Source organism: Armigeres subalbatus, chromosome 1, assembly GCF_024139115.2.
Source record: "Armigeres subalbatus isolate Guangzhou_Male chromosome 1, GZ_Asu_2, whole genome shotgun sequence".
NCBI classification, from domain to species: domain Eukaryota; kingdom Metazoa; phylum Arthropoda; class Insecta; order Diptera; family Culicidae; genus Armigeres; species Armigeres subalbatus.
In genome coordinates, this window is record NC_085139.1 from 80,202,258 (window position 1) to 80,225,156 (window position 22,899).

The 22,899-nt window shown below is 43.6% G+C and overlaps 1 protein-coding gene and 1 pseudogene across 1 annotated transcript; one reads left to right on the top strand and one right to left on the bottom strand.

Moving 5' to 3' along the window:
- The first annotated feature begins 2,511 nt into the window (after positions 1-2,511).
- On the top strand, positions 2,512-3,421 carry LOC134206292 (transcription factor Adf-1-like). The gene is made up of 3 exons (XM_062681996.1): positions 2,512-2,650; positions 2,711-2,873; positions 2,998-3,421. Exons 1-3 carry the CDS (start codon positions 2,512-2,514, stop codon positions 3,419-3,421), a joined length of 726 nt encoding a protein of 241 aa, XP_062537980.1.
- A 3,315-nt stretch (positions 3,422-6,736) lies between these two features.
- LOC134213735 (uncharacterized) lies at positions 6,737-8,532 on the bottom strand (annotated as a pseudogene).
- Between the last annotated feature and the right edge of the window lie 14,367 nt (positions 8,533-22,899).

Consider the following 22,899-nt stretch of genomic DNA (forward strand, 5'->3'; position numbering starts at 1 on the left):
TGCTATCCTGCCATCAGTCGACCGAACCGTCAATCCAAGCCACCCGTCGGCTAATCCATCAAGCCGAGACCCATATCGCCATCGGCGATTCGTGCACGCCGTCGAGCAGCAAGTTGGTCTTGTAGGTAGTCTGACATTGTCACCCTCATACTTACCGTAAGTAAACTATTTGTAACCTAACCTCCAAGCTTCCGATTTTTGGCAAATCCGAAAACCTCCCCATTACCTCCATCGACCCTGGGACTCGAGGACTAAAAGAGGCCTTGCGTGCCCACCCCGTTGACTACCGGTGGCTACAGACCAGTACTGCCGTAATCTGAAATAGTGACGTATGCGCCATTTTACAACATACATGTTTTCCATTTTTCTGTTAAAGAGTACGATGAGTACTACTCGTTAACACCATTTTTGGAAAATGGCGTATACGTCACTTGCCAGATTAAGGCAGAGTTGTCTGGGGTTTAGGACGGTTCCACTTCTAGGATCTAACGACGGTTCCTCGAGAGCAAGAGACCGTACCAGAAACGGTATCAGTGTAAGGACATAAACGGGAACCTTCTTACGAACAAGCGTGAGGTGATCCAAAGGAGCACTACGAAAAACATCTGAATGGCGATGTGGCAGACGAAGATGGCGATATGGTAATGGACCTGGGAGAACGCGCGCAGGACATAATTTTACCGGCTCCGGATCTCCAGGAAATCCAGGTAGAGATTGGCCGTCTGAAGACCAACAAAGCCCCTGGGGTTGACCAACTACCAGGAGAGCTATTTAAACACGGTGGTGAGGCACTGGCTAGAGCGCTGCACTGGGTCATTACCAAAATTTGGGAGAAGGAAGTTTTGCCGCAGGAGTGGATGGAAGGTGTCGTGTGTCCCATCTACAAAGAGGGCAATAAGCTGGATTGTAGCAACTACCGCGCAATCGCATTGCTGAACGCCGCTTACAAGGTACTCTCCCAAATTTTATGCCGTCGACTAGCACCAATTGCAAGGGAGTTCGTGGGGCAGTACTAGGCGGGTTTTATGGGCGAACGCTCCACCACGGACCAGGTGTTGGCGAATGGCCAAGTACTGCAGAAATGCCGCGAATACAACGTGCCCACACATCATCTATTCATCGACTTCAAAGCCGCATATGATACAATCGATCGGGACCAGCTATGGCAGCTAATGCACGAACACGGATTTCCAGATAAACTGACACGGTTAATCAAAGCGACGATGCATCGGGTGATGTGCGTAGTTCGAGTTTCAGTGACATTCTCCAGTCCCTTAGAAACGCGCAGAGGGTTACGGCAGGGTGATTGTCTTTCGTGTCTGCTATTCAACATCGCTTTGGCAGGGGTAATACGAAGAATAGGGATTAACACGAGTGGTACAATTTTCAATAAGTCCGTCCAGCTAGTTGGCTTCGCCGACGACATAGATATTATGGCACGTAACTGTGAGAAGGAAGAAGCCTACATCAGACTGAAAAGGGAAGCTAAGCGGATCGGACTAGTCATCAACACGTCGAAGACGAAGTACATGATAGGAAGAGGTTCAAAAGAAGAGAATGTGAGCCATCCACCGCAAGTTTCCATCGGTGGCGACGAAATCGAGGTGGTAGAAGAATTTGTGTACTTGGGCTCACTGGTGACTGCCGAAAATATCCTTCATCCTTCACACCGCAAAAAACGGACGACATCGGTGGGCTTCTGACCTTCAGGTTCGTCGCTTGGAAAACAAATGACAGGATCACCTTCTTCGACCATAGGTCACACAGAATTAATACAAAACATCTGACATTATACATAGGATAGGGCATTTACACAACACCCAGTGAACAAATGGAGAATATTGCGCTTTATAAAGCTTTATTCTTCAAATAAACGAACTTGGAAAAAAAAGCTTTATTCTTACTTGGGCGGAAATCGAACCCACATTCCATAGCACGCAAATGTGCATAGACGACTGTCGCTAACCGCATGGCCACGAACTTTAACGTCACTTGGGCTACAAAACCCTGAATAATCTACCTAGCGGTGATGGTGCCTTTCTCGTGCATTATAAAAAATAGTATTTTGGCCATTACTTTTGAGCTCAAAGTCAGATCGGGCTAATTTAATAAATCTGGCCAATATAGAAAAAAATGATTAGAATATTCTGCGAATGCAACTTGTTACGAATAAATCGGTTAAGTATAAGTGCCCGAAAAATGAGTAACATTTTTTAACGCAATTTTTCTATAAAAAAAATTATGTTTTGGTCATGATTTCCAAGCCCATAGTCCGATAAGAAAAGTTCCTTAAAGCGGGGGCCACAATGCTGCGTCAGCGTCAGCGTTAACTGACAGTTCAGTTTGAACTTATGCGATAATGCAGCAACCCACAATGGTGCGTTGCGTTAAACGCACCCATGTACTAATAACGCTGACGCTGTGCTAAACTTTGAAAATATTCAAAGTTGACATAGCGTCAAATGCAAAGATCGGTGTCAGTTTCCGAAATTTATAAATTAAATCAAGAAAATGGCTTCTTATGAAGAAAAACTAATTCAGCTGGTCAAGTTAGAGCCATGTTTGTATGCCAAATCTACCAAAGCATATAGAAATAACAACTTAAAAGAGAAAGCATGGGCATCTATTGCTTCAGCTTGTGACAAATCAGGTAGGTGAAAATTTAAAAATATATGAACTATGTCTTCCTAACATCATGCTTCTTCGCAAGTCGATCAAGTGAAAAGTCGCTGGAGGAGCTTGCGGGACCGCTTCGGGAGCCTGAAACGCAAACTGTCCAATGAGTCGCGATCAGGGGCGGCTGCCTCATGTAGTCCTGGATGGCCACTTTACAATGAATTAGTGTTTCTGGATTCTCATATGGAGGCACGGCCGTGAGTATCTGCGTTTACTATTTCTTTCGTGAGGTCATAGTTTCGAATCCCTATTCCTATATGCTTCCTATGAGATTGAAATAGTGATCCAAAAAAATATACGAAATTGTTTTTTTATTTGCAGAACTTCATCGAACTACACTTCCCCGAGCATTTCCCAGCAGATATCGCCATCGATTGATGAAGAGGAGACGGAATATGTGGAAGATGATACTGATGTTAGCATGCGAGCCAATAACAACCAAGATACCGAAACAGCCAACGAAGCTACACCGCACAATAAAGAGGTGCATCAAACACAAAAGCGCGTTCCGGATGCAGTTAACGCCCAGATGAACAACGTCTTGAAGACTGTCCAAGAACGCGTAGAGAGCTGGGGAAGAAAACGTGGACGACACGAACGCTTTGCACTTTATCTTGCCGAACAGATGGAGCAGCTGCCGGTGCAAATTGCTCGTTCGTTGGAAGTAGAATTTATTGCCAAAGTTAATCAAATGATTGACGAGTACGAGAATTTGCAGTTCGATTCAATTGAAACAACAACCTAAATTGAAATACTAATCACTAATCCTTGAAATACTAATCACTAATCTTATCATCAATAAACTATAGCATATTTTTTCGAAAAAAAAAACAATGCTAAAATCTTATTAATGTAGCCTTGAATCATGCTTGCTTGAATCATCGAAAACAATATAATCATATGGTACTTTCTTAAATATTATTTCTTCCGGAAAAGTTAATATGAATGTGTTCTGAGAGCATTGGGTCCCCCTGGTCACATTCCGGAACATTCTGGGTTGCTGGTTCCGCTTGGGGAAGTGGCCACTTTTTGATCAGTTCTGTATCTTGGCTTGCGACGTGTCTAACCTCATGATTTTGTGAGAGAAATTCATTGGAATGTATTCTGAGGGCATTTGAATCATCTGGCCACATTCCGATTGGATTGCTGGTTTCCTGAGAGAAGTAGCCACTTTTTCATCAGTTCTGAAACCTGGTTTGCGACGTGTCCAATTTTATGATTTTGTGGGAGAAGTTCATAAGAAAGTGTTCTGTGGACATTTGGTCAATCTGGCCACATTCCGGGATACCCTGAGTTGCTGTTTCCTTCCGAAAGTTCCTTCAGAAATTCATCCAGAAGTTCCTTCCGGAATTCCTCCGGCAGTTTTTAAAGGAGTTCCTCGAGAAATTCCTTCTCGAGGAATTCCTTAAAGAAACTGCCGGAGAAATTCCTGAAGGAACTTTAGGAGGAGTTCTTGGAGGAACTTCTGTAAAATTCCTGACGGAACTTCCGGAGGAGTTCCTGAAGGATCTTTCAAAGGAATTTCTCGAGGAATTCCTTAAAGAAACTGCCGGAGGAATTCCTAAAGGAGTAAGGAGGAGTAAGTTCTTCAAAGTAACTGCCCGAGGAATTCCTGAAGGAACTTCCGGAGGATGTCCTGAAGGAACTTCCGGGATAATTCCTGAAGGAACTTTCAAAGGAATTCCTGAACGATCTTTCAAAGGAATTTCTGAAGGAATTTCTCGAGGAATTCCTTAAAGAAACTGCCGGAGGAATTCCTAAAGGAAATTCCGAAGGAATTCCAGAAGGATCTTCTGGAAGAAGGATCTCCTGAAGGAATTTCTCGAAGAATTCTTCAAAGTAACTGCCCGAGGAATTCCTGAAGGAACTTCCGCAGGATGTCCTGAAGGAACTTCCGGAGGATGTCCTGAAGGAACTTCCGGGATAATTCCTGAAGGAACTTTCAAAGGAATTCCTGAAGGAATTTCCGGTTTTTTCTTAAATATTATTTCTTTCGGAAAAGTTAATATGAATGTGTTCTGAGAGCATTCGGTCCCCTTGGTCACATTCCGGAACATTCTGGGTTGCTGGTTCCGCTTGGGGAAGTGGCCACTTTTGTATCAGTTCTGAATCAGTGATCAGTGTCTAACTTCATGATTTTGTGAAAAAAGTTCATTGGAATGTATTCTGAGGGCATTTGAATCATCTGGTCACATTCCGAGAAACCCTGGATTGCTGGTACTCTGAGGGGAGTGGCCACTTTTTTATCAGTTCCGAAACCTGATTTGCGACATGTCAAACTTCACAATTTTGTGGGAGAAGTTCATAGGAATATGTTCTGAGGGCATTTGCTCCATCTGGCCACATTAAGGGGCACCCTGGGCTGCTGTTTCCCTCCGAAAGTTCCTTCAGGAATTCCTCCGGCAGTTTTCTTAGGGAATTCCTCGAGAAATTCCTTCAGGAATACCTCAAGTAGTTTCTTTAAGGAATTCCTGAAGGAACTTCTGGAGGCATTCCTGACGGAACTTCCGGAGGAATTCCTGACGGAACTTCCGGAGGAATTCCTGACGGAACTTCCGGAGGAATTCCTGACGGAACTTCTGGAGGAATTCCTGACGGAACTTCCGGAGGAATTGCTGACGGAACTTCCGGAGGTATTCCTGACGGAACTTCCGGAGGAATTGCTGACGGAACTTCCGGAGGAATTCCTGACGGAACTTTCGGAGGAATTCCTGACAGAACTTTCGGAGGAATTCCTGACGGAACTTCCGGAGGAATTCCTGACGGAACTTCCGGAGGAATTCCTGACGGAACTTCCGGAGGAATTCCTGACGGAACTTCCGGAGGAATTCCTGACGGAACTTCCGGAGGAATTCCTGACGGAACTTCCGGAGGAATTCCTGACGGAACTTCCGGAGGAATTCCTGACGGAACTTCCGGAGGAATTCCTGACGGAACTTCCGGAGGAATTCCTGACGGAACTTCCGGAGGAATTCCTGACGGAACTTCCGGAGGAATTCCTGACGGAACTTCCGGAGGAATTCCTGACGGAACTTCCGGAGGAATTCCTGACGGAACTTCCGGAGGAATTCCTGACGGAACTTCCGGAGGAATTCCTGACGGAACTTCCGGAGGAATTCCTGACGGAACTTCCGGAGGAATTCCTGACGGAACTTCTGGAAGAATTCCTGAACGAATTTTCAAAGGAATTCCTGAAGGCATTTCCTAAGGAACTGCCGGAGGGATTCTTGAAGGAACTTCCGGAGGTATTCCTGACGGAACTTCCGGAGAAATTCCTGAAGGAACTTCTGGAGGAATTCCTGACGAAACTTCTGGAGGAATTCCTGAAGGAACTTCTGGAGGAATTTCTCGAGGAATTCCTTAAAGAAACTGCCGGAGGAATTCTTGAAGAAACTTCCGGAGAAATTCCTGAAGGAACTTCTGGAAGAATTCCTGAAATCCTTTAGGGATGAATGACCGCCTGAGTTAATATCCCTCAAAAACAAACCATCATCATCATCAACCTGAAATCCTTGAAGAAACTGCCGGAATTCTCGAAGGAACTTCCGCAGGAATTCCTAAAGGAAGTTCTGGAGGAATTCCTGACGGAATTTCTATACGAAATGAAGGAATTTTCAATTCCTGAAGGATTTTTTGATGGAATTCCCGAAGGAACTTCCGGAGGAATTCCTGCGGAAGTTCTTTCAGGAATTCCTCCGGAAGTTCTTTCAGGAATTCCTGCGGAAGTTGTTTCAGGAATTCCTCTGGAAGTTTCTTCAGGAATTTATCCGGCAGTTTCTTTAAGGAATTCCTCGAGAAATTCCTTCAGGAACTCCTTTTAAAGTTCGTTCAAGAATTCCTCCGGAAATTCTTTCAGGAATTCATCCAGAAGTTCCTTCAGGAATTCCTTTGTAAGTTCCTTCAGGAATTACTCAGGAAGTTTCTTTGGGCATTACCTCAGCTATAACCAACCAGATAACCAATAGGTATATATATAATAATTACCTGTGGAAATTCATTAACATTTCGTGTGATGATACAGAAAAGACAATAAAACAGTTTTAATTTGCTTATAAATATATTTAGGACATATGCTTGCAATTCGAATTCAATTAAAATGTATGCCAATTAAATGTGTTATATTATGCAATTGGATGGTTGAAAATGTAATTTGCAAGAGCATCACGGTTTCCAAAAGCAGATCTCTCAGCGTTGTTACCTTTTTGTAAAGACGATGCTGGGATGCCTCTTAATGGCTGTTCCACGAGAGTGCGCCATTCACCCGGGACGTCAATATTGCCATCTCTATCAATTATATCAATGAAACCTGGCGGGCAATACTCAGAAGAGGCATGTCGTTTGACAAAGTTATGTAGAATGACGCATGCTTTGACAACTGCTTCTGCCGAGTTGGGTAACATGACTAATGTATTTTAAGAATCCTCCACCTGGCGACAAGTACTCCGAAGCTGTTTTCTATAGTCCTCCTTGCTCGAGACTGGCGTTTATTGAACGTTTCTTGTAATGGAGGCAGGCGTAAACCGGGATATGGACGAATGAGATTTTGCTTCAACGGGAATGCCGCATCCCCACAATATAGTGAGGTAACATTTCACTCGAATCAGGCAATTCACAGGGAGGCGGGAAATGGAGCTGGTTACTCATCAGTCGTTTTCCAAACTCGGAGTTGGCAAATATGCCTCCATCGCTATTGCCGCCGTAGCCTCCTACATCAATAGCTATAAAATTATAATTGGCGTCGCAAACTCCCAGTAGGTTGATCGAATGAAAATGCTTGTAGTTGAAATACAATGACCCACTGTTTGGAGGGCATTGTATAGCTACATGTTTGCCATCTATTGCACCACAACAGTTCGGGAAGTTCCATAATTCATAGAACTCACTGCTGTACTTGTTCCAACCATTTTCATCGACCTCGGGCATGTAATCAGACACCAGACACTCCCATAGGACACTACACACTTCAAGAGATATCATTCTGACAGTGGAGACACCCATACGGAATAGTCTAGAAATGACGTATACCGACGAACCGTGCGCGAGATACCTGTAATAGTAATAAAAATAATATAAATATTTATTTTTTCATTCAATACTGCATTGAACTGATTAGTAGTTCTTAGGTTTAATCTGCGTTTAATAAGTGTTAAATGAAATCATATCTTAAAGGAATTAAAATAGATGTTGGTGCTTTTAAAGTTCAATTGCAGTTTAGTTACCTGCAAGAATTGAATGTCAACTGTATAATAATCTATATATTAGCAAACATATTAAAACTATGCATAACAAAATAGAACACTCACATCAATGTCATAAACAGCCTGCATTCCGCAGAAATAGGTGTACGAAAGGAAAACTTTTGAAGGCGGTCGCCAACTTTGCTCAGAAGCAAGTCGAATGATTCCGGATTCATTCTAACTGACTTTACGAAGTACTCCGGGTCTCTTCTCCTCATGAGCTTGTAGTCGGTTTCAAAAACCCCTTCTTGTCCCGGTCTTCATTGGACGGTCGGACCCACCATCTGCAATACGAAATTATCACGATAAATAAGACGGAAATAATTCCAGTAAAATTACTTACCTCCGTTGAACTCTGCTTGTGCCACTACGAATTAACTTCCGTAGCTCGTTCACCACGGACAGTATTTCAACAACTTGCGGCACCTCTTCAATGAAATCCATTCTTTTTTTTCGGATTTGTTGGATGAAATTAATTATATGTAAGCTAGGAAAACCTTTCCCAGTTTTTTAATAAAATTTTTAGAAATACTTTACGCAGTAAAATAGTTTGCACAAAATAATATGTAAACAACACAAGATGCGATGAAAGATCAGCAGACAACGCAACGCAACATTGTGTGCGCTCAATACGTTAACGTATCCGTCAACGTTTTTAGTACTTTGAAGGATGCGTTAAAGCTGACGCTGAAGTCAACGCTGACGCAGCATTGTGGCCCCCGCTTAAGGGTGATTCTCATAGTCTAACAAATAGAATTTCTGCAATCAAGTAAATTTCAACATGAATAAAATTTCTAAAAATTATGGAGAAAAATGCATTCGGCTACAATTTGTTGATACCGGTTTTAATGGTATCGTTGATGGATCTCAGCATTCAAAATCGGGTTATAACCCCTAAAAGCCATAAGGGCCGATGCTCACGTGGTGTTTTTTGCACGCCACGTCCACGCAAGATACCCTGCATCAAATGTCGTTGTGCAAACGTATACGTGTGGTAGACGAGGGCTACACCCATAGTGATCATCTAGCAATTCGCTTCAAGATCAACTATGGTGTGCAGCATTCGAGGGCGGGTGATCCCTGTCAGGTCCGTGGGTGGAAGTCCAATCACTTCGACAGCGAAGTTTTCACCGCGGCCCTGGGACACCGACAGTCTAAGCGGGGATGCGCTGGTAGCTGTCCGATCACGCGCGTGCGACGCTACTATGCCGAGGAAAGCCCTGCCAAGAAATGGCAGACGCCCGGCATACTGGTGGAGTGCTGAAATTGCAGCCCTACGATCAGCCTGCCTCAAGGCTAGACGTAGGACGCAACGAGCCCACACCGAGCGGTCCGCCGTGAAGTGTTTCGAGCTGCGAGACTGGCCCTTAACAAGGCCATCAAGAGCAGCAAGAGAGCGTGCTTCGACAACCTGTGCGAGGGTGCCAACGCGAATCCGTGGGGTAACGTCTATAGGATCGTTATGGCCAAGACCAAAAGGGGCTCTTCACCCCCCGAACGGTCACCGGACCGGTTGGCGGGGATTATCGAAGTACTCTTCCCGTCCCGAGCCACAAGTCCCTGGCCTCCTCCTGCGTTGCAAGGCGCTGGGAGTGTGACCGAAATAGTGGCTCCGGTGACGAACGAAGAGTTACTCGCAGTGGCTAATTCCCTTGCGATGAGCTCAAGGCAGAGATCATGGCGAACCCGAACATGTTCAGGCTAGCTATGCAGAGATGGCTAGATGAGTGTCGTTTCTCTGAGAGATGTAAAAGGCAGAAGTTGGTACTGCTGCCGAAGGCCGGGAAGCCTCCGGGCGACCCATCGGCGTACAGACCAATTTGCCTGATCGACACGACGGGTAAACTGCTCGAGAGGATCATCCTCACCAGGCTCACCCCGTACGCAGAGGGTACGGATGGCCTGTCGAGTAACCAGTTTGGGTTTCGGAAGGGTAAGTCCACGGTGGACGCTATCAACTCAGTGCTATAGACTGCAGAGGTAGCGATCCAACGGAAAAGGCGAGGAATACTTTGCGTTGGTGACACTGGACGTGAAAAACACATTCAATAGCGCAAGCTGGGATGCCATCGCGCTCTCGTTACACCGGCTTAGCCTGCCGGTGGGACTGTACCGGATCTTGGAAAGCTACTTCCATAACCGTGTGCTGCTATACGAGACCGATGCCGGTCAGAAAAGTGTTCCCATTACCGCAGGAGTCCCGCAAGCGTCAATCCTGGGCCCGGTTCTATGGAACCTGATGTATGACAGGGTTCTGAAGTTAAAGTTCCCTCCTGGTATGAAGATCGTCGGCTTTGCTGACGATACAACCCTAGAGGTCTACGGGGAGTCGATCCCCGAAGTAGAACTAACCGCAGAACACGCGATCAGCACTGTGGCGGACTGGATGAGTGCGAGAGGCCTTGAGCTCGCTCAACATACGACGGAGGTGGTTATCGTCAGTAACCGTAAGTTGGCACAACATGCAGTTGTTCAGGTGGGAGACGTCGCAATCACTTCAAAGCGCAGTCTGAAGATTCTTGGGGTCATCATAGACGACAAGCTTACCTTCGGTAGCCATCTCGAATATGCGTGCAAAAAGGCTTCGACTGCTGTGGCGACATTATCGAGGATGATGTCCAACAGCTCCAAAGTGTGCGCCAGTAGACGTAGGCTACTGGCAGGCGATGCCGCATCTATCCTTAGGTACGGCGGCCCGTCCTGGGCAAAAGCAATGGGGGTAACGAATGTTCTAACAGAAACACGACAAAACAGCCACTGACTGCCGCGCAATGCAGAACACAATATTTCGGCAAATCGCGCAATCGTTCTGCTGTCCGAAACAAGAGCCAACACGCACTGAACTCAGATGAGTATTTACTGATATGCTAGATAGAAATCGATAATGAGACCGTTGAACAAGTAAAAGTTGTTAAGTACCTTGGAGTGATGGTCGATTAGAAACTAAATTTTAATGAACATGTTGATTACACAATACGCAAAGCAGCTTCGAAATATGGAATGATATTCAAAATAAAATAAGAAAATGTGTATGTAAATGTGTTGGTGTATAAAGCATTAATTGCCCCACATTTTGAATAATGTCCAATAGACTGGCCCAGATTACTATGGGGAGAAAAAAAAGTCGAATTCCACGGGGCACCCCCCAGAATGGTGTCTTTGACTGAGAAAATCAATCTCTAAAAATTTCAGCTCAATCGTTTCGGCTGATGCGATTCGATCAAAAAACCCAAAAATACACAAATCAGCTCCTAATAAATCAGCCGAAAATTATATAAAAGTTCATTTGATCATCTTGCAATGTTCTGTGAAATTGTTCTGTAGCATACCAACTGCCGTTTTTGCAATTCTGAGGTCAATCGAGCAATCAGAACCAATTTTCAGATCGAATGAGTGACGGAGGTGTATTTTCCTATACATTTTGGCTGAAATCCCCATACAAACTTCAAATCAAATGCGCCAGCTTATGCAACAAGCGATTGAGCTGAAATTTTCAGAGATTGATTTTCTCACCCAAAGACACAATCCTGGGGTGCTCCGTGAAATTAGACAACTTTTGTTTCCTGGGCCAGCCTACTGTCCATCGCTACCATTTTTAGCTTCGAAAAGGCAAAAAAGTAGAATGCAAACAGTTTAAAACAGGATGATGCGACTGATCCTGGGATGTGACAGAATGACATCAGGCAGAATTATGAGAGATATACTACAGTGGATGTTAATAGAGGAGCGAATCACACTTAAAACACTGATTCTAGTTTTAAAAAATAGAAATGGACTGTCCCCGAAATACTTGACAACTAATGTACAACATGGATCAGATGTACATCAGTGTGCAACAAGGAGAGCAAACGATTTGCGACTACCAAACATGACGATGACGGGATCACAAAACTCATTATTTTACAAAGGATTTAGACTTTTCAATATGCTACCAGACGAAATAAAAGCTAATCAGACAAGTTTTAAACAGAAATGTATAGAATTCATAAGAAGCACGTCGCAAATATAAAAGAAGATGATGGACATACGCGAAAGCCAAACGGAAATAAAAATAACTAACAGACAGACAGTAGTAATGGCTGTCTGTTAGAAAAATAAGTGACTGGAAGTTTTGTCCGCAGAAGATGGTCGAAGGCCAGTAAATCGACCGAAACGTCCGGATAGTCTGGCAAAGTTCATTTTTCGCCGAAAACAAATCGATGAGAATCCCACCAAAAGAGAACTGTAGATAATGGATGATAATAACATAAATATCAAATTGATAAACAGTCTTGTAAGCCTCCTATCTTCAAATCAAGCGTATGGGGTGGTGGTAGAGTTCTGAATAAATCCTACGATAAGAATCGACTTCCGGTGGTTGATCGAGGCTGACGGGTCATAGTGACCAGCCAGCTTTTAGCTTAACAACTTTGATCATCTTGCCGGTGGCAGTGGCCGTGGCAATCTGCATCTCCTGCGGTCCTCTTCGCAGGCGGATGAACGCCTTTGCCACCACCACTCCACCTTGGTCCTTGATGGCCTTTTCTTCCGATGTCGTGACCTCATCTGGCTGCTTACATTGGAGGGTAACTTTGTCGTGTAGAGCCCTCACTTCTACACTCTCGCCTAGGACTTCCTGGGCTAGCGCTCCATATGAGGTACCGACAAAGATCATCTCGCTCGCTCTCGTTCGCCTTGTGCTGCGAACCTCTTTACCGAGGTCCACCAGTTTCTCGGCGCTTAGCATCGCCTTTCTTTGTTTTAATAAAGAGTGCTTCACCCTTCTCTCTGACTCTCACCGCTTTCTTCTTCGGTTTCCTGACAACCGTTTGCCAGGGACTTCCGGTGGCCGACTGGCTTATTTCGCCCTTGCTTCCTTCTTACGCCGTTCTTTCTTGCTTGTTCTGTGGATGGCGCGTAATGCCGAGCGAGTCCCTAGCTCGCTTGTCTGTCCTCTTTTCTGCCGCTCTGTCGCTGAGTGTGCTCTTCTCCGCTTTGCCACAGCCTTCCAGCCTAGCCGCAAGCACTTCCTGTTCCTGCTTTTGCAACAAGAGCCAAATTGCGAAGCTTAAGCAGGTTCAGCTTTAGGTCTTTTGACATATTGCCCGCCACTCAATCCTATCTCCACCGTATTGTGCTCCTGCTTGTCGACTATTGGTGCAACGTTATCGCCCTCCACGACGACTATTTCGCTACTCGTCTCCTTCAGCTCCATGTCTCTCGCACCTGATGTGTTGGGTGGAGATCTCTCCAAACCTCTTATTGCGAAGGGGTTCACATCCGTTTCTTTGTTTGTTGGCTTAGCTTTATTCATGACTGTTGGATCCTCCCTTAGGGCTGCCCTCGAACTCAGCTGGAGTAGTTGCATTCTTGATCCCATGGTTATATTTGCTGATGCAGTGACGCCATGCGGGGGTTGACACATCGGTGTTCTAAGCCGGATCGGTGAAGCCAGGAAGGAATCAATTGGTCCTACTCCTATTTGCTTGGTTTAGCAAGATGGCTGGATTGAAGCGGCGTGCAACAAGGCCTGCCATGGTTTTACGGGACGGAAGGCGGCTGTTGCATTAGCCCACCCGCCATTTCAAGACGCCGTCACCCGGCTTTACTTAAGGAGTGGGATGACAGAACTGTCAGCCCTTGATTCATTGTATCTATCTCAATTTCCGCTCTTGTCCGTTGACGCTGCCGTTTTCGACGCTCCTGGATTGAGCTATTGTGCTTTGAGCGGCGAACGGTCGCTTTGATATAGCCTGCTGGCGGATACATACAGCTTTTTGTAAAAGTTTAACAGAACCCACTGTCAAACCCCACCACATCCTAGGCAAGCCACCTAACTCGCAATGTAACACGGTATATCACTTTGACGTAGTGTGTTGCGGTGTAAGATCTACCAAACAGAGCCCTAGCTTTATCCATTTTTCTAGCTAGGGCAATATGTTGTGGTAACTGCGCGGCGTTTGTAATGTTCCCAAATGGGTACTTGCACAAAACTTCACGCGGCGAATGACTATCGAAATCATGAACTCATCATGAACTGGTGAAAATGGTAAGGAGAGGAACACACGGAAGTTCTTATTACTGAACAAATGCTCTTGCTTGAAATGGTCTTGTAGACAGAGCTAAATCCCGGGTTTTAAGTGTTTTACTGGTGATATTCTAGAAGCAAGACAAGGATGTGGCTAGGGCTCCGATGCATGGCCAAAAACAGTATAATCGTTCTGTTTTCTCAAGAAAGGGTTGATTTCCTATTGATAAGGGGCGCGCCTTCAATGAGATTGCTCTCTATGAAGGGTCTAAATATCGGTACCTTGTCATGGTGGTCTTGAGAAAACAAAATAACAACTGTATCGAAAGCGATACTGCATTGCTTCTCAATAGCACTGGAGTAATTCGACATGCACTTAAACACTAAGGATACAGGTAACGCTAAAATAGATCTAATAATTGGTCGCAGTGGCACACATAATTTATTTATTCAGACTAAGGCCGAAGTGGCCTGTGCGGTATATAAGAGTCTTCTCCATTCGGCTCGGTCCATGGCTACACGTCGCCAACCACGCAGTCTACGGAGGGTCCGCAAGTCATCTTCCACCTGATCGATCCACCTTGCCCGCTGCGCACCTCGCCTTCTTGTGCCCGTCGGATCGTTGTCGAGAACCATTTTCACCGGGTTACTGTCCGACATTCTGGCTACGTGCCCGGCCCATCGCAGTCTTCCGATTTTCGCGGTGTGAACGATGGATGGTTCTCCCAACAGCTGATGCAATTGATGTAGAGGACTACCGGTCTAATTATCGTTTTGTAGATTGTCAGTTTGGTACGGCGGCGAACTCTATTCGATCGGAGCGTCTTGCGGAGTCCAAAGTACGTACGATTTCCAGCCACTATGCGTCTCCGAATTTCTCTGCTGGTGTCATTTTCGGCAGTCACCAGTGAGCCCAAGTACACAAATTCTTCTACCACCTCGATTTCGTCACCACCGATGCAAACTCGTGGTGGGTGGCTCACATTGTCTTCTCTTGAACCTCTTCCTATCATGTACTTCGTCTTCGATGTGTTGATGACTAATCCGATCCGCTTAGCTTCCCTCTTCAGTCTGATGTAGGCTTCCTCCATCTTCTCAAAGTTACGTGCCATAATATCTATGTCGTCGGCGAAACCAAATAGCTGGACGGACTTATTGAAAATTGTACCGTCGCCTAGGTCTTTGCCGATTATATCGAGTCGCATTATCTCTTATATTGTTCGTAATGATTGGTTTTCTAGGCGGCTTATTGGGCCTGCGCAAACCTCCTGTCTCGTCGGAGGGCCGTCGTGTCAGGGCTGTTTAGCGTCCCACCTAACACCAGGACTTGGGCTTGTGCGCTTTGAGCGACACACGGTCGCTTTGGTGGAGCCTACTTGCGGATACATGCACCTTTTCTAGAGGTTTAACAGGGCCCACTGTCAAACCCCACCACATCCTAGGCAAGCCCCACAACTCGCAGATGGCCTGGGGAGGGATCGTCAAGCCCTTGGACATAGTCCATGCTGCCCGGGGCAGTGGCACACCCGAACAGGAAAAAAAAACTCGCAATGACCATGAGGAGGGATCGACAAGCCCTTGGACATACTCCCTGCTACCGTGCTGCCCACGTTTAATTGCTTTGATTAGCTACGGAGTAGCAACTACGAATAGCTAGGTCATCAAACTCAAGATAAAAGAAAACTTATAATCAGTAAAAGGTATCTCATTCACATACACACATTAAGAAATGACACGAATGCTAAAATTTATCATCAATAAAGTCAATACTTTAATTTGTACACCCGGCCAGGAAAGTATGTAAATGAGAACTGCTTTTTTTAACTCTTCCAGCATTCACAACATCATTTTCCACCATTGCATTGCTTAAACCAGTATAGTATAGTGTTCCTACCTTTTCCAATCAACATGGGAGGAAAAAAAAATAACGAGCCATCGAAACAAAAGAAAAACATCACCGGGATGAAAATGAAAACAAAGCACAAATACAAAATTATTCCCAGTAAAAAGAAAATTTCGAGCATTGAATTTGCAGCATCACACACGGTCGGAAAATAAAAATGAGGATCACGCGCCAGGCCGAAAATTTCTATTGCTCGTGCATGTTTGTGCGTTTCGTTACGGTGAGATTAGGTGAGGGCATGGGATGAAAATGTGCCGCGCTGAATGGCGGTGAACAGGGGAGACTAGGGGGGGAGAGAATACAGTCAAGCCTCTTACTACACAGTGGGTGATGATTGTCAAGGATGTAATCAATTTCTTAGGCAGAGTTCGACTAACATGCAGATTAATCATCACAACAGCATATTTTCTCATGAAGACAGTATCACCGTTTTCAGCTATTAACGACTGACAGTTTGTTATTTGAATTTTGATACTTACAGAGTAAGTGATTCTAGGCATTTAACGCTCGATGCAACACATTTTAAAATTCTACCACCGAAATGTGATATTTTTACAAGCTCTGCGCAAATGATCACCAAATGACCACACCCTCGGTGATGACAAACAATCACGACCGCATCACTTTCAGCATGGTCTCGGCTGTGATACGAAAGCCACATGCAAGCACTAAACACACTTGGCCGTGTTGTTGGAGACTAGCCTGTATTACCACCCACTTGTCCTGTTGCCGGCAGGAGAAATGGTGAAACTACTTTCAAAAAACGAACACAAGCGGGTTAAAAAGCAACGGTATATAATGTTGGTGACAGTGTTGGCGAAATCAAATTCAAGTATTTCCTCTCGCAATTTTAAAGCAAGAATTTATACTCTTTCATTCGATTCTGCCCTATATTTATCGACATCGTTTGCTGCTCGAGTTGGCTAAACTTGAAGAAATCATCAATATTCCTCATCCGTCAAAAAAAACTGTGATATGGTACAAAAAAGTGATTTCTTTATATCTATTTCTTATTACATTACAACACAACATTATTACATTACATACAACACATTTCAGACCGTAGACACTTAAACGAGATTTGAATCATGCAACGTAGGGGGAAGGGGGCAATATGCCCTAGCTAAGCAAACACTGCTCTATTGTCTTATTTGTAACGCTATTCATGGGTATTTTTACATTATGCATCAGTTAAACAAGATAGCTAGTTGATGCCATTCAAAAATTGGTAAAAATCTCAATCATATTGATAATATTCACATTTCAAAAAAAGTGGTGATATTCTGTTGCCGGAAAACTCATGAGGCAAAACGCCTTTTAGCTGGCAGCTCCTAGGGAACAAAGTACCACGCGTCGGCGAATCAGCATTCTAGTATGGATAGTCCGTGGAGACGCAAGTACTTTGTAGGTTATTGTCACTAGGGCGTTTTGCCTCGCCAAAATGTTAGATGTTTCTTCAAAATGTGGAAATTTTCGGTTTTTCCGACCTTCCCATGCACTATTTTGAAACTTTTTTCGCCTATCCTACATAATTTTAGATCTAGTTTTGTTACGGACATCTTAATGACGGTAAATATGAGGAAATCTACAAAAGGCGTTTTGCATCGGGGGGCGTTTTGGGGCCTCTACCCTATCGATGTTACAGCGGTTGAATTATCAGTAGGGAAGAGGCCCCAAAACGCCCACCCCCCTGATGCAAAACGCCTTTGTGGTTTCCTGATATTTACCGTCATTAAGATGTCCGTAACAAAACTAGATCTAAAATTATGTGGGATAGGCGAAGAAAGTTTCAAAAGTGCATGGGAAAGTCGGAAAACCGAAAATTACACATTTTGAAGAAACATCTAACATTTTGGCGAGGCAAAACGCCCTAGTAGTAATAACCTACAAAGTACTTGCGTCTCCACGGACTATCCATACTAGAATGCTGATTCGCCGACGCGTGGTACTTTGTTCCCTAGAGCTGCCAGCTTAAAAGGCGTTTTGCCTCATGAGTTTTCCGGCAACAAAATATCACCACTTTTTTTGAAATGTGAATATTATCAATATGATGGAGATTTTTTACAATTTTTGAATGCCATCAACTAGCTATCTTGTTTAACTGATGCATAATGTAAAAATACCCATGAATAGCGTTACAAATAAGACAATAGAACAGTGTTTGCTTAGCAAGGGCATATTGCCCCCTTCCCCAAGTCATATTCACTGAAACTCTGAATGGTTGATACGTCAACTATGAAATAATTGGCAGGATATCCCTCCTCTTTTGCACTCGAAATTTTTGTTGCTACAGGCATTTGGTTTTACTGTCACATGGAATTGCTAAAAAGCTATTTTGAATATTTCGATTTTTATTTCAGATATTCCATATACATGCAGAAGCAAAAATTTATGAGGCTTTCTATTTTTTGATCAGCTATTGTACAGCTTAAGGGTTTGCCGTGCTCATAAATAAACATTGGTAATAAGTCGATAATAAGAGCTTCATTTCAAGAAAAGAGAAAAGTGACAAAACGCATTTCCTCGTGAGAAACCTAGTTTTCAGTCAGTTTTTGCAAGGTAGCTATGAGAGCAAACGAGAACGCTTGTAAAACCAGAAAGCAAAACACGAAAATGAAAAATCAAAATGTAGATGATTCGTCGAAGCGAGTTGGTAATTTAGAATAGTATTAAGAAAGTGAGATCACACCGATTTTCAACTCAACATCAAGATCAAGATATAAACGTCCATAATTATGTTACTGCCAACACTGCTCATTCCAGCTCCCTTTCACAAACAGGTCATTCTGGGAAATTTCTATTTACTTCTACTTTCCACCCCACCATCATCATCCCAGTATTCATGTTAGTCTTTAGTTTTCGGTGACTCTATCGTCCGGGATCGCTTCCAAACCACATCCATCCTTGCCTCCGCGTCGAAATAAACGTACTCGCACACCGCAGGCAACGCGAAACATTAGCTTTAGAATGGGAAAAAATCTGCACGAAAATAAAATACCCTTCCCACCAATCCCACTCCAGTCGGAGTGATTACTCGGTGGGTACATAACCGAGTGGACTCACCATAGCAGCCAGCAGCAAACAAACGGCAGCCATGCACAAAAAAACTCATGTACCAACAGACTACAGGACGCCCGGCACTCTTTCTCTTTTCCAAAAAAGTTCCTCCAATCCGTCCGCCACCATTCCTTTGACTGCAAGCGTGCTGGTTTGATCTCATATCCGTCGGAACAAGAGCATTAAGTCCCGAGCAGGAGGATAGAATCGGTCGTTCTAATCAAGTCGGGATTGTATTCTTCCGATCTAGTCGTCTTGAATAGATATCACCCAGTGGTGACAGATGAAAGGAAAACAAAAATAGGTATATGTTGTATACATCCGTTTTAAGAATTATGGAAAATTAAGAATTCGAATTGATAAGAACATAAGAGACGGGAAGAACAAAGGGTCCCCCCAAACACACGCGACGCGACAGTCGCGCCGCGATTCTATCGCTTGGCGACAGCGATTCTGTCGCCGTTGGTGTGGAAGCGTAAATAGGGGAGGATAGGGGAGCTAAATGTCAAAGAAGGAAAATCCATACGATTTGACAGCTTGGTACTCAACATGTTCCGGACAGCAGAACAAAGGGAACCGAAGCGACAATCGTTATCTAGTAACTAAAATATCTTTTGTAAAACCAGTTTAAATGATCTAAATACGGGTCTAGGTTATTTGGCATAAAGTCATTTGGCATAACACCATTTGGCATATGGTCGTTTGGCATAAAGGTCATTTGGCACAATGGTCATTTGGCATAACGGGCATTTGGCATAATTTCGAACTGTGAAAGCGAAAGAGATATTTCATGTAATCTTTAGCGTTGATAAAGTAGGTCGAGGCTGTATTCTGATAAATTTAGACTGATGGTAGACATTTTCCGGAAGAACGAAATAACAAAACGGCAGAATTACTTCCGAGGGGGGATCACATCCATCATTGACTTATTCCGGCCAAATGCCTACTTTTAAAGTAGGGATTACATCCACCATTGCTTCAATCCGGGCATGCGCCTTAAGACCGGATCAAATCCACCGTTGCCTTAATCCGGGCAAGCGCCTAACTTCAAAAACTCAAGCAACACACTTGTCGTAGACGAGTTACTAAAACCAATCAAGTCACATATGAGTTATTGTAACCAAATCAATCTGAATTGTGCTGCTCGAAGAAGAGATCACATCTTCCATTGATTTATTCCCGACAAGCGCCTACTTATAAAGAAGGAGTAACATTCACCATTGCCATATTCCGGGCAGGGCCTACTTTTAAAGAAGGGATTATATCCACCATTGCCACAATTCAGGCCACACCTACTTTTAAAGAAGGGATTACATCCACCATTGCTTCAATCCGGACAAGCGCCTATTTTTAAAGAATAAATCAAATCCTCCACTGCTATAATCCGTGAAAGCGCCTATGTTTAAAAAAGGGATCACATCCACCATTGCCTCAATCCGGGCAAGCGCCTTCTTTTAAAGAAGGAATCACATCTAAAGAAGGGATCACATCCACCACTGACTCAATCCGGGCAAGCGCCTTCATTTAAAGAAAGCATCACATCCACCATAATCATAAACCGGGCAAGCGCCTACTTTTAAAGAAAGAATCACATCCAACATTATCATACTCCGGACGAGCGCCTACTTTTAAAGAAGGGATCGCATCCACCATTGTCATAATCCGGGCAAGCGCCTACTTTTAAAGAAGGGATCACATCCACCACTGCCACAATCCGGGCAAGCGCCTTCTTTTAAAGTAAGAATCACATCCACCATCATCATACTCCGGGCGAGCGCCTACTTTTAAAGAAGGGATCGCATCCACCATGACCTTAATCCGGGAAAGCGCCTACTTTTAAAGAAGAGATCATATCCTCCATTACCAAAATCCAGACAAGCACATACTTTTAAAGAAGGGATCACATCCTTCATTGCCATAATACGGCCACACGCCTACTTTTAAAGAAGGGATTACATCTACCACTGCTCTAATCAGGGCATGCGCCTACTTTTGCATTGCACTGCAAATGCATTCTTTCCACGAGAGGATAATGTCTTTTTAATATTGTTATCGACGGGTGTTATATTTACTATTCGGGGGTGTTTCCCGCACCACTTAGTCACCATTTAGCGAACGCAAAGAAAAATTATGCCAAATGTCCGTTATGCCAAAAGACCCTCACTTTTGACGCTGGTCACAATTATGCCAAATGTCCGTTATGCCAAATGACTTTATGCCAAATGGCCCGCTCCCTCTAAATACATTCAATCAAAATGGGCTATCAAAAACAGTCAATTTTGCACCAACTGTGCGGTAATTTATTCCATTTTGGTCGTTTGAAATTTATGGAAATAGATTTGAAAATTAGGAGTTGTTTTTCCACTTACCCCAGTGGAATGGAGTTTAGCGCTTTGCTGTTACTTAGTCACTGATGCATTGCCGCTTAAATCGAATGCGTCGATGATGCACCTAGCTATATTCGTTGAACACGCTGTAGCCTCTGCCATCAGGGAAGGGAGCTTAATATGTCTCACACGACTTGTTTATCCTTGAGTGGGTGAATCGAAGTTAATCGTATTATATAATAGGGGAAGTGCACCGGTTTTGTCTAGCTAAGTGCCTAATTTGGCCAACCCTGAAAAATACATATTTTTCAAAAATAATCGATCAGTTGAAAGCAGCGTTGAATTGTGAGGGATATATCTCTTATTGGAACAAATAAATCCTCCCGAATTGCTTTATTTTTGAAGTTATTCGCAAAATTGGCCAAATTAGGAACATGGCCAAAACCGGCACAGTTACATCTACATCAGTTTATGTATGAACCTGTAAAAAATGTAAATTATAAAAGCATGTCTGTTTTCTTACAAAAAGGACTCCGAGAAAAAGGAAAAGAAAGGAACAAGGATACATGTCAACAAAAATGTTTCGAACTGATTTGGCGGTGGATATTAAGAACCCCTCCCTAAAGGTGCTTTAAAATTTCTCTCGCATCAAAATCATCCGGTATTATGATGTTAACATTATAGTTACTCACCACGGTACTGCAGCCTATGATCCGCCGCTTGCCCACTCCCAGAACCCTAATGAAGGGGCACTTCCTGTACCACACCAGTTTTATTTTTTCATTCCACTAATCATAAACAAAACGTACACGCTCAAATAAATCAAGCCAATCTCCGAGTAAAATTATATGCGAAAGTTTTTGTTCATTTTTATATTTTTAATTTAGCCTGGTCATACCATAAATATTTCAAGACCTGCAATAAAAAGTATTTATAAAAAACCGATATTTTTTTTTTTCATTTAATGATTAAACCTATTGTTACTGTATTGTATTCAATTGTTATTTCATCAATACAATAAATAAATTAGATATTTGAAAATTATATTATTTTTTCTTCTAGACGGATTTTCTGATCACTTAGGTAGAATACTTTCATAAGAATATTTAGTTTTTAGATGAGCAATACAAAACATAAGCGAACAATAAAAACAAGATAGAATGTATTAGTAACATTTAAATTTATTGTGCATTTAAAGTAAGCACAATGAAAGATTTTTATAACCGTGAATAAACTACAATAAACGTACAATAGATTATTATGTTTACCATACAATCTATTGTACTCCAATGGATTTTGCCATACAAGGTACTGTAAATTATATCCGGGCACCCAAATAAAAAGAAAAGTTGCATCTGTAAACTTTAAACCCGATATTTTATTTAACCGAACTTTTGATAGAAGGCTCGGAGAGCCATAGTGTTATGTACCAATCGACTCAGCTCGACGAATTGAGGTGATGTCTTTTTTTTTTCTTTTTAAGCAATGGAGGAGGAATCTGCTCAACAGACATCCTGGGGTGTCTAGGAAGTGCGGGGTTAGGGACCACCTTCGACAGCAAACGAGGGAGGCAGGACTACATCCCCGACCCGCTAAACCGTTTCCATTGCCGCCAAGCCCATAGTCCCTTCGGTACAACCAGAAAGTAATGCTTCGAAGGGGGGCCAGTACACGACGCACCCTCGAGGTTAG